This window comes from Lepidochelys kempii, chromosome 18 (assembly GCF_965140265.1).
Source record: "Lepidochelys kempii isolate rLepKem1 chromosome 18, rLepKem1.hap2, whole genome shotgun sequence".
NCBI lineage: Eukaryota > Metazoa > Chordata > Testudines > Cheloniidae > Lepidochelys > Lepidochelys kempii.
The window spans coordinates 22,999,789-23,014,384 of record NC_133273.1 but is presented as its reverse complement, the minus strand read 5'-3'; the positions used below and the strand labels follow the sequence as shown (position 1 = coordinate 23,014,384).

At 53.6% G+C, this 14,596-nt stretch overlaps 1 protein-coding gene across 14 annotated transcripts in view; it reads left to right on the top strand.

Annotated features, from left to right (window-relative positions):
* CHD5 (chromodomain helicase DNA binding protein 5) overlaps nt 1-14,596 on the top strand; it is an 80,505-nt gene that overhangs the window by 64,668 nt on the left and 1,241 nt on the right. For 7 of the 14 annotated variants that reach the window (XM_073316220.1, XM_073316222.1, XM_073316221.1 and 4 more), the window contains 7 exons: nt 609-698; nt 1,699-1,839; nt 3,342-3,450; nt 3,837-3,969; nt 4,852-5,047; nt 8,209-8,372; nt 8,812-8,926. In XM_073316220.1, coding sequence (XP_073172321.1) covers nt 609-698; nt 1,699-1,839; nt 3,342-3,450; nt 3,837-3,969; nt 4,852-5,047; nt 8,209-8,372; nt 8,812-8,926 — 948 coding nt within the window. Of the gene's footprint in view, nt 1-608; nt 699-1,698; nt 1,840-3,341; nt 3,451-3,836; nt 3,970-4,851; nt 5,048-8,208; nt 8,373-8,811; nt 8,927-9,049; nt 9,101-11,214; nt 11,361-12,584; nt 13,061-14,596 lie in introns of those variants that run through there. The other 7 variants (XR_012155512.1, XM_073316226.1, XM_073316225.1 and 4 more) reach the window with 7 other exon arrangements.

The window sequence follows — 14,596 nt, the reverse complement described above, 5'->3', positions numbered from 1 at the left end:
ATGTAAAGATTGTAAAATCAATTACGCGCAAGTTAGGAAATGCCCGTGCAACCTTGATTGGGCCCCCTCGTGAATATGCATTATGATACAGTCTGTAATGACATGATCACATGCTCTTTTCCCCCATAGTTTTTAAAGAACCTTTTTGTATGTAATGTAACTTGTAAAACAGAGCGGTTAATCTCTCTGCAGGTGACATGCACCCCTCTTCCTGAGGCCTGTGCCCTGCTAGATGGGACTTCAGTGTGGCTTAGGGTGAAATTCACCCCTGAATGAGGGATCAGCACAAGACCTAGGAGCATGTATCTTCACGCATGGGTAGTGCTGGGAGAGCTCTAGTGATGGGCCTAATACTAGAATAAGCTCTCGCAATTTTATTAACATAATTTTTGCATCCATTTATGATGCAAATTGGGGTTTCCCCATCAAACCACCAAACGTTTCAGTTTTGAGGAAACTGCATTTTCTGACGTGGGTCTACCAGCTGCAATGGGCAGGCAAACACATACTTTGCGACTTTAAATAGGACCGGCAAATCAGTCCAGAGACACTGGTGGTCATTTCTAAACAGCATTCTGCCTGCTAATGGTCCTGTTTAATTCCTGCAGATGAGGCAATTCAGGCAAAGGAAAAGCCATTGGAAAAGTCAGAATTAAATGCCTGCCAAGGTAAAGGGGAAGACAAAGAGTTCAAGCCAGGTAAGATGCCCATGACCTGAACTGCAACAGAGAACTGATCCAAAATTGTGTGTGTTACAGAGCAGTGTGTGTGTTTGTGTGTGAGGGGCCGTGTGCCATGTGTCTGTAGCGAGTTTGGCCAGGGAAAGGGGAATAGAAAAGCAGCTCCTGCTATTTCCTGTCTGTGTTGTGGTGATGCCCACAGGCTGTGATCACTGTGTACACGCCTATAACGAGAAGTGAGATCCATCCCCAAAGGGCTCAATTATGATGTGCAGGTGCATTTATGGACCATGTTTGCGGCTCGTACACCACACCTTTGTGAGAAGCGGCAGCGCACCCGGGAGCTGTGTACCCTGCTGCTTCTTGCCGACTTTCCATCTGTGGCTTGGACTTACGAGTGGAGACGGGGGCCCAGCAGCATGCAAAGAGTCTGTGCGAGAGCCAGAATGGGCCTCAGGAGGGACTTAGGGTCTTGCTACACTGCAGTTAGACACCCGCGGCTGGCCCAGGTCAGCTGACTCAGGCTCCCTGGGCTGGGGCTACAGTCTGAGCTCTGGGACGCTTCCACCTTGCAGGGCCCTAGAACCGGGCTCCAGCCCAAGCCCAACTGCACTGCAATTAAACAGCCCCTTAGCCCGAGTCAGCTGGCCCGGGCCAGCCACACCCTTAGTGCCCAGCTGCAACCACTAGACCACGTTTCCTAGCAGTTGGAGCAGTGGCTCAGAATAGCTCTAGGGACGGGCAAGAGAACTCCCTGACACTTCTCCTTATTTCCTTTCTGAGGTGGGTGTAGAGCCGCTTCACCCGTTCCTGGCTCCACCGGCATCTTGGCTGGCGGGCGCTGCTTGTGCTAGCTGGGAGGCCCGGAGGCCGGCTGGTGAGATGCACGTGGGGGTGTTTTGGAGAACGATTTGAGGAGAGAGCTGCTGCAGTTAATGGGGCAATGATGAGAAATAAGCAATTCAGCTCAGCATGGCAGGGTCAGTTGTGCTTATCTGATGTTACTGTCTTTGGTAAGCAGAGGATACCAAGGTGGAAGAGAAGGAGCAGAGTGAGACTCAGCAAAATGGTGAAAAAGAGGAAGAGGAGGATGGGAAGAAGGAGGATAAAAATATGAACTTCAGATTCATGTTCAACATTGCTGATGGTGGCTTTACAGGTAACAGGGTTTAGGGCTGACACAGAGCATCCCAGTCACTTTAAAGTGTGCCTGCGAAAGCTGCCCAAGATTTGCTCAGGTTTTCTGCATATTCAGTTAAAGAGGATTTGAGCCTGACAGCGCTTTAAACTAATGGAATTCCCGTCCCAGAACACAATGCCAGATCTTCGCTCTGTGCTAGAAGTCGCTGGCTGCTGGGGAAAGCTAAGCTCAGGGAGCTGTCTTGAGTTCTCTACTGCTTTGGTCTGTGATGCTGCTAAAATCATCAGCCTTGTTTATCACGTGAGTCATTCTCACCTCAGCATTTGCGGCACTGTGTACTCAGCTCATATTTTATAAAGTACACCTGAGTGACTAATAAAACTCCACAGAATATTGGAACAGGAAGCACTAAAAGAACCAAATCTGCTTTATTCCAGTTATGCTCACTGTTAACTTTTTGTATTTCACTGGCCTAAGACGCTATACTGGTCAGTTTCATGTTCTCTTTATACTCCCTTTCATTTCCTGGCCTTTGTGACCTTGGTTATACTGGGGTTGCAGATGCTGCAAAGGAATGTTTGAAACATGTTTTTCACTGAAAGCATTCGCTGGTTTAATTCAGGACAGCACGTCCATTCAGATTCATATTTGCAACCCTCCCCATTTTTAATAGAGACACCCTAAATTTTGAGCCTAAATGGTTCGACCTTTATATAGCTGCATACTTAAAAAGAGCTCCAGTCCGGAGGAGTGATTGCATCATGGGACTTCCTGTCAGTTCCTTTTTTTTGATGTCACAGTTGTCATAGCATCCACTGTAACCATAGTCTGTGCATCCCATGGCACTGAAGGAATCATTAATGTCAAACCTTATGCCAGCATGGAGTCCCCTGGGCTTCTAGGGGATACTGTGTAGGTCCCTTTCCAAAGTGGGCCCTGGACTAGAGACTTTCTTCGGTAATGAAGTCTACTCTCCAGGTTGAGAGAGAGCCTCCCTCTTCTCTTCATGGCCTATTCCCAATGCTTAGGGATAGCACCATCAGACATGTCATTCAATCTGTTGCCCACCAGCTGCATGCCGGGGCTTAGAATCCTAGTAGCCATGCCTGAGGAACACAGCTTTTAGCTGTAGTCATCTAGGTCTAGCATCATAAGTTTTCTGGGGGAGGTGTCTTTCCTCTGTGCTCATTTAAAAGGAAAAATATATCCGTCATTCCTAATGAGCTGGCAGCTTTCTATAGCCAGTGATCTGTCCTTCTTAAAGGGAGCAAAGCTGCTCAGAATAAGAAGGTGGCAGATGGGGTGTTTGTGAGACCCGTGATTTGGTTCTAAGGTGTCAATTGACTTTAGTAGAGGATGACATTAGCCAGTGGCTGAAATGGGTCAAAGGCCCAGAGGTTACACACAGTACCAGTGGCCGCAGGCAGGAATACGTCCTCTTGGCTAGTCCTGCCTTGCGTTCTAGCAGCAGGTACGCTCTCGTGCTGCTGGCTGAACATGGCTCGGCTTTGCCTTCTCAGAGTTGCACACGTTGTGGCAGAACGAGGAGAGAGCTGCCGTCTCCTCGGGCAAGATCTACGACATCTGGCACCGGAGACATGACTACTGGTTGCTGGCGGGAATTGTTACGTATCCTTGAACTTGTAGTGAGAGCCCTTGCCGCGGTTGACAGGGAGGCGACCAGAGAGGCTGGGCCGCCGCGGGGTGATGGGGAGGTGATCAGCATGAGCAAGATCTTTGTCTTCACGTTGCTCTGAAGAGACTCCTCTCCTGAGTGTTGGTCTTGACTCTGACACCGGCTCCCTCTCTGGCCTTGGGCACGTCATTTAACTACCCCGAGTCTGTCACCAGGGGACCACAGTAGGAGTGCTGCACCGGTTACTTAGTGCTGTGCTTTGAAGATGACGAGAGCTATTGAAAGGCTGAAAGTGTCACTAAGCGAACTCCCCAGGCTAACCAATGAGATTGCAGTTGGCAGTCTGGCCTTTTCCCTTAACACCCCTCCCTGCACCCAGCCATGGCTATGCCCGCTGGCAGGACATCCAGAACGACCCGCGCTATGTGATTCTGAATGAGCCATTCAAGTCGGAGATACACAAGGGGAACTACCTCGAGATGAAGAACAAGTTCCTTGCCCGACGGTTCAAGGTGAGCCTGGAGGGAAGGAGCCCCCCTCTGGAGGAGGGCTAGTGGAGCTGTGCTGGAGGGTGGGGAGTGGGCTCCAGTCTCATGCACTGGAGAGAGCCAGGGAGTGGTCTGCAAGGGCGTTAAGCGCCTGGCAGGGAGACCATGGCACCAGACGCAGATTCATAGGGAATGGGCTGCAGACAGCCCCTGACCCTACGTGCTACTTCTCCTGCATGGAGTGGCAATGAACCACTGCAATGAGACTGTTGCCTAGCTCCTTACTTAGGCCAGGGGCCTCTTGTCAGGTATCAGGGTCCCATGGAGTGGGTTCCCCTGGGCTTGTTTTGGGAGCTGAGCATCGTTCCCATTCACTCAGCTCTTACTAAGCTCAGCAAAGGGAACTGCTGTGGCCTTGCGTGACCTTCCATGGGTATAAATCAACTGTCCTCGGCTGCTCAGTGTCTAACGGGGCTGCCTGCCAGATCCCTGCTCTGCACTCCAAGTGGGAGTGAGTTAAAGCTGTTGCCATCCATTTGCCAGGGGCTGGCCTCTGCGCAGTGAGTCAAGGGGTCTCCACCTAATTCTTAGGCCAGGTGTCTACACCGCCAGTCAGAGCAGCTGGCACTAACCGTCCGCTCCGTCTGAGCCACAGCAGTGTCTGAGGACTGGCTAGGCCCCGCAGACTGGCCCCCCAGCCTCCACTTTGGTGAGATGGAAAAGCCTAAGGGGGAGGGGAAAGTCTGCTTCCCCCTCAGTGGCTGTGGGTGCCCCCGTGTCAGACAAGTGGGGCAGCCAGAGGGCTGGAACGTTGGCCGGAGTAAATCCGCATAGCCAGTGCAGCACCGATTTATCCCCGCCGAGGATCTGGCCCTGACTCTTCTCTCTTCTCTGGATGTGTCTCAGTTACTGGAGCAGGCCCTGGTGATAGAGGAGCAGTTGCGAAGGGCCGCGTACCTCAACATGAGCCAGGACCCCAATCACCCGGCCATGGCACTGAACGCCCGTCTGGCTGAAGTGGAGTGCCTTGCCGAAAGCCACCAGCATCTCTCCAAAGAGTCCCTGGCTGGGAACAAGCCTGCCAATGCTGTCCTGCACAAAGGTTTGTCGCTGTTGCATAGCCTGCTCCCTCCCTAGCCGGGGCTGAGAGGAGCGCCAGCCGCACGGGCTCTCACGGGGGCTGCGGTGTTCCCAGCTGACTTGCAGGGGGAGTGGTACCAGCATGGGGCAGAGAGACAATAAATCCAACCAGGAGGAAGTGACTGGCTGGTGTTTGTCTCACAATGTTCCCGTGTCCAGGCGCTGGCCACGTCCCTCCGACCTTTCCTGTCCACAGGGACCGTGGCCATTTGCTTCCAGGGCAGGAGCAGAGGGGAAATGCAAGTGTGCAGTGGGTCGATTCTCATGGCTCCCAAGGTGCCAAGGGGAGACTGTCTTCCCTGGGCAGAAAAGACATGGCTTAGACCTGAAACGAGCCCCGCTTGTGACGCGCAGCAACACCTGCCTAATGTGGGGCCGCTCGCCAGGTGGGGGTGTCTAGGGAGCCCTGGTTGCGTATCCCCCTGGCGACCCCAGGGATTGCATGGCACCCCTAAGCCTAGGGAGACCGAGATAGCAGAGAAGTGAGGTGTTCTCAGCCTGTGTCCATACAGATGTGCGCACAGAGGCGCCCGGGCACAGAGGCTCCGATCGGAAGATCCCAGTGGCCACACTGTGTGTGTGGTTGAGGTCACCATCCTGAACCTGAGCGTTGCTTTGCAGCCGTTCCCACTGGCAGGTATAGAAGTGTTTACTCGCACGGCTTATTAAACGGCCCCAGGCTTGGGGGTGTCAGACCGGCACCCAATGCCCCATTTGAATCTGGTGCATTGATCTGGAGCAGATCTTGCCTAGCACAGGGTGTCGTGAGGGTATTTTGATCCCCTTGAGGGTATTTTGAGCCAGGGTAACCAGGAACGTGCTTTTCACCCGCTTACAAATGTGCAGGTGCTCAGGAGACACGGTGCCGTGTCTGGCTGGTCGGGACTGAAGCCCAGAGTTAACAGATGAACAGCCCCAGGCCTAGATGAGTCAGTCTGATGGAGACTGAGTTTGGAACCAAGAGACCAGCAGAGGCTCCAGCAGGTCCCCACCTAGCCAGTCGTGTGTCAGGTTTTGTGTGCTGTGCCTGGCACCAAGCCTTGACAGACTCCCACTGCCGATTGTAACAGACTGATTATGCCAAGTCGATTTACAGGCGTGGGATCCGTTTATAGCGCTCTAACAGAGGAGTCAATGGGACAAAGTTGCTGTTGCAGTCCAGGGGCTTTGAGGACCAGTGTCTCCTGGCAGCAGTGCCCATGGGGACATTTGCTTCTCCTCTGGAGGTACATGGTTGAAGCGAAGCCTTGCTCTATGGCAATGGCAAAAAACTCTGCAGGGCTTCCACCCCCAAATCCTCCCTTCATTTTCCTGACTGCCCAAGGACAGGATCTTACCTCCCCAGCAGTCGGACTCCTCTGAACCATTACAGAATGGGGTTAAAGTGTTCAGGGATACTGGCCCAGGCAGTCCAGAAGTGATCGTACAAGTAGGTGATGTTCCCTTCCTGTTCCAAACCACCCCCCAGGTACAGAACGTGCGTCTCTTCCCCAAGTCTGGCTCTTTCTACAGGGTCTCCCTTTCTCTGCCCCGTGTGTTCTCTAGCTGGAGGGTCCCATCCAGCACTCTAGTGGAGTTAACAAGGCATGGAACTCCTTGCCTGAGGAGGTTATGAAGGCAGGACCGTAACAGGGTTTAAGAGAGAACTGGATAATTTCATGGAGGTTAAGTCCATTAATGGCTATTAGCCAGGATGGGTAAGGAAGGGTGTTTCTAGCCTGTCTGTCAGAGGGTGGAGACGGATGGCAGGAGAGAGATCACTTGATCATTACCTGTTCGGTTCACTCCCTCTGGGGCACCTGGCACTGCCCACTGTCGGCAGACAGGACCCTGGGCTGGACGGACCCTTGGTCTGACCCGGTCTGGCCGCTCTGATGTTCTTACGTTTACCCAGCAGATCTGAGCAGGGCTTTGGCTCCTGCTAAGAGGGTGGGTCAGTGTAAGAGCCCTCCACCCCTTGGCAGGGCCATGGAGCCTGCCAGCCTGCTGCAGTCTGCCCCAGGTGAGAACCGCTTAGCAGCTCTGCTGATTCATGAGCTGTCAGTGAGGAAATAGTCACTGGCGTAAACTGCAGCCAATTCTGCTGGAGCTAGGACCGCTGGAGGCTGGCGAGGAGTGCGCTTGGGCAAAGGACGGAGCAGGTGCTGCTCCCTGGTGCTACATAAGGGCTCCTGGCCGGAGACTGACCTAGTCCATGCCGGATTTTGGTGTGCAAATGTGAGAGTAGAGAGGGCAGAATATAGCTTGTTTGCCAGACAGAAAACAGCTGTTCTGGGGGGCTCCGAGCAGCAGCTCGCTGTCCAGCACCTTCACTGTCCTAGTCTTCAGATCCCAGCCAAGGGCCATTACCGTAACATCCCATGGGAGCAAATCAACACTTCGATGGGGGACACGGATCTGAGCTGTGGATGGGGAAACGCTGGAAAGGTTCTGCCATTTAAAAGGACACAAGAAAGATACAAGTAGCCAAGTATGGGCAGAACATGAACACGAGGCTGGCAGCAGCCCCCAGATATGCATTACCTGTTTGCTGCCGTGCGCTTGGAGAGCCATGCGGGAAGGCAGGTGGCTGATGAGAGAGCTGCTCTCCCTCGGGCTAGGAGGGGGCAGGGTGTGGAATTAGACGGGCACACGGTTTACAGAATTGCTGTGGCACGTGGCTTCAGGCAGGTGCACAGCCTGTTGTGACGGCTGCTCCGGTGTGGCTAGAGGGGCCCAGAGCTTGCGGGATTCTGACGTTAGCTGGGATTGAGGGGGATGGCTCAGGGGTGGAATTAGGAGGGCACAAAGTGTGTGAAAATCACTTCCTTTCGGCACAGAAGCGTGCGGTGAAGGAGGTGCAGGCATTCGGCACGTGTGGAGAACAACGCCCCCGTACGCCCACTCAACTTCAAATCCGTGTCCCTCTCTGCAAACTATCTCTGAGCCCCGCCAGCTCTCCCAGTACAGCTCCCGTGTCTCCTCTCCTCCAGTGTCCAGGACGTGTCACCGTGTTTTCACCCCCCATGTAACCTCACTGGAATCAGTTTGTCCCTTCTGCTCCCTCCCCAGGATCCCCCTGCTCAGCGTGGGAGAGCAGGTTTCCTAGCTACGCTGGGTGTAATCCGTGTGTCTGTGTTGCAGTTCTGAACCAGCTTGAGGAGCTGCTGAGTGACATGAAGGCAGATGTGACCCGCTTGCCTTCCATGCTGTCCAGGATACCACCAGTCGCCGCTCGCCTGCAGATGTCTGAACGGAGCATCCTGAGTCGTCTCACTAACCGAGGAGGGGACCCCACGGTCCAGCAGGTCAGAGAGAGCCGAAAAGAAACACGGGGCCTGGGCCGCAAAGGCCCCCAGCAGCTTGGGCTGTCCGGCTTGTGCTAGTGGAGTTGTTCAGTCTGGTGACCGGCCTGGAGAGTCCCTTGCAAAGCGTCTCTGTATGGTGCAGTGTTAGGGAGTTAATTGGCAGAGGATGGATACATTGACCTAACAGGCCTTTTCCATCTCTAACTTCTGCGTGCCGTGTCCTGCGTTCCTTACGTAGGCCAAACGTCTCCGCCTCCCACGCTCAGCACGGTGGTGTCTGAGCAACGCTCTCTTTGGAGACCCCCGGGGCATTTTGCCTGAGTAGAAGTGGAGCAGGTAGCCTGGGACGTGTCCCGGTCATGCCAGTGCGTGGCGAGCAGGGAGAGCAGGGCTGGTTGTCTGGAGGGCACCATAGCTGTTATTTCTCCTGTTTCTCCAGGGCTCCTTCGCGTCCTCCCAGCTCTACAACAACAACTTTGGGCCAAACTTCCGGGGTCCTGGACCAGGTGGGATTGTCAACTACAGTCAGATGCCGCTGGGACCTTACGTGACCGGTAGGTTGAGATTTCTAGCAGCCTCTTTCTCTAACTGCAGAAATTAAAGTGGCAAATTTCACTGGGCCACAAGCAAAGCCAAAGACCACTGGGCAAGCAAGATGTTTTCTCTCTTATCAATAGATATTTAGCCGTTTCCAAGATTTTCCTCTGCAGTTCTTATTCCCACCTGAGGTAAGGCCATGCTTATTACTATCTGCTAAACGTATCGTATTGTCTCATCTCTCAGGCACTGCCTAGTAACGTGATTAACTCTAAGTGTCAGCAAATCACGAGGTGGAATGAGTTAATAAATCCAGAATGTTCAGGAGCATATAGTTAGTGTTGTCTCCTTGAATGGTGGTAGCCCTGCTGTCTCTTCCACGCGGCCCCTAGTCACATGCTGCTGGGCAAGTCATTCCTCCAGGCAGTCAGCTCCGGGGGTAGTCCCCAGAGAGCAGCTGTAACTGGTGCAGTCGCTGCGGAGATGCTGGAGTGAAATGATGGGGCCTCTCTTGGGTTCTGACCCACCCTCCCATGTCTTTGCACCCACTAATGCCAGTGAGCAGTGGTGCCCGTGCGTTTAGTGAAGCTCTTTGGTTTGACGGGGTCAGATGGGGAGCAGCCTTTCCGTCCGCACCGTTCACAAAGTAACATGTGAAGGAACGGGGCTCCGGGGCTCCAGAGCTCCTAGGGCACAGGGCTTATCGCTCGTGGCACGCTACGAAACACCTAGCTCCAGCTCTGTAAGGATAAGGAGCATCAACATTGCCCGCAATTCTGAGTCGGTACGGAGAGTGTTTGCAGAGCCTTGGGGCTAGTGGGCCTGTCATTAGGCATCCCTGTTTTGGGGGGACTCATCTCAGACCCACCAGTTTGGTTGCGTTGTTGTTTTTTTGGAGTGTCCCGTTCTTCTCGTGTGCGTAGTTAGGCTCATGCTTGCGATGCTAGGTCATGGCTAGCAGGTAATGCCCAGTGTAGTGGCTTCACGGACATCTTTGATTTCTGGAATCTCTGCATTTTGTTCTCTTCGCACAGAATAGTTTTCCCTGTTCTCATGCCAGTTCCTCAAATCAAACCTCACATTCCCTTCTGCTCCTGAAGACAGGAAGTTCCTAGGCTGATGAGCCATGTTGCCTTGAGAACATACTGGTGTGGATACAGCATGTGTACTTTTGCATGGAACCTGTCTGGTGTCATCCCTTCCAAATTGCAGGTCAGGGCTTTGGAAAGCCTACAGAAGAGCCAGCTCCCAGAGAATCCATCCCAAGTTTTACTCTGAGCCCAGTGCCTGCTTGGACTTGAGTTCAGTCAGTGCTGTATTGATGAGGTTGGCATTGCACATATATCGGGGAAGCTCCTCACCAGGATGTGAGCTGCCAGTGCAGAGGGCCCGTCAGTGAGACATGACGTGCAGCCAGAACCTTCTCTTTTTCCAGGACTTTGCATCCATTTAAACTTTCCTCCCTCTTCCTTGGTTTGTGTCTTGTCTGAGCTACCAGTTAGTGCATTAACGAACACGCCAGTCACAGCAACACAGGAGGCTCTGCCGTCCATTTCTCCCTTGTATTTTTACCATGGTGGCACTGAACTCACCTTAGATCTCATCTGAAATGCAAAGGAGTCTTCAGCAAATAAGCCAAGCTCTGGGAAAACTCTTACTGCCCCAGAGGATTCGGCGTGTCTCTTGGTGCGGTCGTGTCAGAGGGCAATAGGAATCGTCAGTCAACGAGCAGTCTTTAGCCAGGATAATTCACCGCTTTGCAAGGATCATTCGAGTAGGTTTCCTCTCCTCTCCTCCTCCTTGCAGCGCGCTGTGGAATTCTCTCCAAGGTTGCTGGGCTGGGCTGGGCTGGAAGCCCCTTGTTTTTAGAGGTAGCACTCCGAGGAATGTCTGCACTGCAGCTGGGAGCCCGACTCATGCTAGCCCTGCTTGAGCTAGTGCCCGTAAACCAGCGGTGCAGACAGTCAGCTCAGGCTCACCCCTGAGTTCAGACCTAGCTGCCGCCCCAGCGGCCATGTTTACACTGCTATGCGCTGGTGTGAGTCTGCCGGGCAGACATACCCAGAGGTGCTGGGAGGCTAGCCCACTCTCAGAGCGCTGCTGGGTCTCACCCGTGAGGCCATTCTTCAGCACCCAGGACTGCCTGGCATTGTCCTACTTGATTCCTGACCGTGAGCCCAGTCCTGGTCCAAATCAGGAGTTAGTCCCGGGTGTCCCCTTTTCTCTGCACAAAGCTCCTGTTCCAGACACAACGGGACAAGCCTCACAGGTGGCTGAGGCGATTTTCAGTGTCTTTGTCTTGCAGTTTCCTCCTAGACCCAGGAAATGAGTTCCTGTAAAGTATCCAGTGGCAGGGCAGAGCTCCCTGGCCATGTGACCAAGCCCTGCCGGCCATCATGACCTTATATGAAAATAGAATGAAACCCAACACGTGGTGTCTGGTTCATGATGGTGAGACATGGAAATTACCCATCAGCAATGCCTCCGCTAGCCAAGGGCTGCCAGCGTCGCCTGGAGGCACTTTCCAGTTGATGAGATCCACCCCCCAGAAATGGTTCCCTATAGTACTAGATCCCTTAAGGTTACGTTTCTTAATAGTGGCTCATCTTATGACATATAATGTCATGTTAGAACTGCCTACTGAGAGCGTCTTCCTTTGCGACCCCCCTGTCGCCCATTCTGCCCGTTGGCACAGCACTGGGTGTTCTGCCCCACGGGTGGCTGAGTTTCCGTGGTGGGCGGCATGGCCCCCTGTGGTCAGTGTGTGACGCACAGAATCATAGGACTGGAAGGGACCGCGAGAGGTCATCTAGTCCAGTCCCCTGCACTCCCGGCAGGACTAAGTATTATCTAGACCGTCCCTGACAGGTGTCTGTCTAACCGGCGCTTAAAAATCTCCAATGATGGAGATTCCACAACCGCCCTAGACAACTTATTCCAGTGCTTAACTTCCAGTTAGGAAGTTTTGCCTAATGTCCAACCTAAACTGCCCGTGCTGCAATTTAAGGCCACATGCAGGGAGCAAAGCTGCTCCAGGGACGGAAAGGACTCTCCGGGACAGCTGTCACTTCTGCAAGGTGCTAAATCAGGCTATTTCTGAGAGTGGTTTGTTATTCTCAGTTGTCTTGCCCATTGCCATCCCCGGGGGCCATTCCCTCAGAGCTTTCACCATTGTGTTCCTTCCTGCTCATAGAGCGCTACATTTTGACTCTTCAGCTACTGCTTGAGAAGGCTGAGAGTTCACCACGTGCCTCTCTCCCCTCGGCCCAGCCCGCTGCCCGCTCAGGGCCACTGACAGCAGTTTTGACAAGCCAGCACGCTTCAAGCATTCCCAGCAGTGAGCTGGAGCGAGCAGCGGAGCCGTGTGCACTGGGCCATAAGCACCTTATTGTGTAAATGTTGCATTTGCCTTGCTATCGGGTGGTGCTTATTTGTGAACTGAACACGGACGTGTGTGCACGCGGGTGCTGGGCTAGGGGAATGCAGCTGGTGTGCTTGCTTCTAAGAACGTTTCCTTTAGGTTGGCCAGTGGCCCTGCCTTCTCTGCTCCTTGGGGTCAGTCACGCCCGCTTTGCCGTCACCTTGCACTGCGTTTCCGTGCACATGGTAGCCCACACGACAGGGAGGGGAATGGAAACCAGGTGGCCTGTAACGCATTCACTTTTGTTCTTGCAGCGACACCCAATGGGCCGCCCTCCAGCCACCCCGATAAAAAAGTAGCCGAGTCACTGAAAGATGGTGCAGCCTTGGAACGCAAGGGGAAGCTTGGTGACATCATCTGCATCGAAGACTAACTCTCAGCCCAGTGGGTGTTGGGGCCAGGGGCTGCCTTGCTCACATTTTAAAGTGTTCTTCAAAACAAACCGTCCCCCAGCCCATTTCAAGAACTTCTTAGAAGGGGATTTCATTTCCTTGTACATTTTTTGCACTTTCTTATTGAAGACTTGAAGAGTTTGTCTTGACAATGTTGGCTGAATTATGAAGGGATTATCTAGTAACAGTATTTATGTCTCTGGTTTTATCGACATGTAAAGGGAGACCGTATTGGAAGCTCTGTTTCTAGTCCAGTTACCCTGAGGTGTCAGTTAGGAGCCAGGCTTAATTCTTTTCTGTAGCCTCCTAGGGTCGTTCTATTTTTATGTCCGTTTTGTGTTTGAGCAAATGCATGCACACGTCAAGCCACTGTTCTGCTGCCAAATGTCCCGTGTATGCGAGGGGGAATGTGCCCGCAGGCACCAAGGGAGAACACGCATGCTGCAGGAGATGTCTGTCTCCCCAGCAGGGAATGGGTTAAATGAGCTGTGTTTATATTTCCGGACTGCTCACTGGCTCCTGGCCTGTACTGAACAGACGAATTGCCTGAGGGCAGTACCTAACCCTAACCCTAACCCTGAGGGCAGTATACACAGATCTAGCTGGTCTAGCAGACCGCGTGGGATTCAGGGGGTCAAAGCCTTGGGTGGGTTAGGATGACGTGAGCTACGTACGATGCAGGTGCTGTAGTTACCTCCATAGACACTTGTCGGAGAATGTGCCAGGTGAACAGTCACCTAGGACCTTCCTGCCTGGCCCAGAGTGTGGACAGCTGGCACCTGGCTTCACAGGTAACACGCAGCGTGGGGAGCTGGGGATTGTTGGTGTAAGAAGCAGGCGTTTGCTTCGGTGTTGGGTTTGGTGAGCAGGTCGCTGCCCTGCAGACTGCCAGGTCACTGCACACCCCAAGAAACCTTTCTCCCAGTCCGGCGTGAGAGCTGAGTTGCTGACAGCAAAGACCCTGCACTGTTATGTTAGCTGAGGCCTAGGGTCTGCTGTATCCATTTACTGAGCCACAGGGCTGGGGGCGTCCTTCTTACTGGGGCAGAGAATAAAAGGCAGCCCGTCCGCCTTGCCTGCCCCCGGGCCAGTGCCCTGAGATAGCAGCTGTGCTGTACCTCCTCCTTTGGGGAGCCATTTTGCCCTCTCTAATCTGCCTTTCACTGCACCCGCCTGCGGTGAAAGCCACCCATGGCCGAGGAGGAGCCCCCCGCTTGCCGGCAGAGCTGCTGCTTGGCAAGCACTGGTGTGTGTGTGTGTGGGGGGGACTCTATGCCCAGCCGGACCCTCTTCCTCTCTGCACCCGACATTGCCAGCCCTTTCTTGGCACAGACGCTGATTGGCAGGAGAGGAGCGAGGCGTGTCAGGGAAGTGCTCCTGGGTCAAACGCTGCATCTACTTACCTTGAATTCCCTCATCACTTCATACCCGGCTCTGCTCCAGCCAGAACCTTCTCCTTGGGCTTGGTGGTTCACTGGATTGTGGAGGTTGAACTGGAGCAGAGCGAGGAAGCACTCGCCCCCCCCCCCCCGAATCATAGAAGATGAGGGTTGGAAGAGACCTCAGGAGGTCATCTAGTCCCCCCCCTGCTCAAAGCAGGACCAGCCCCAAGTAAATCATCCCAGGCAGGGCTTTGTCAAGCTGGGCCTTAAAAACCTCTAAGGATGGAGATTCCACCACATCCCTAGGTAACGCATTCCAGTGCTTCACCACCCTCTTAGTGAAATAGCCCTACTCCAGTGTGGCTTGGTGAGCGATTGCTGGGACAGTGGAAGACGTCCAGGCTCTGGGATGGCAATCATCTGTAGATTGTCTCCTCTGGAACATGCAATGCAGAAGGCTGGGGCTGGCTTACTCACTGGTAGGGCTAGGTT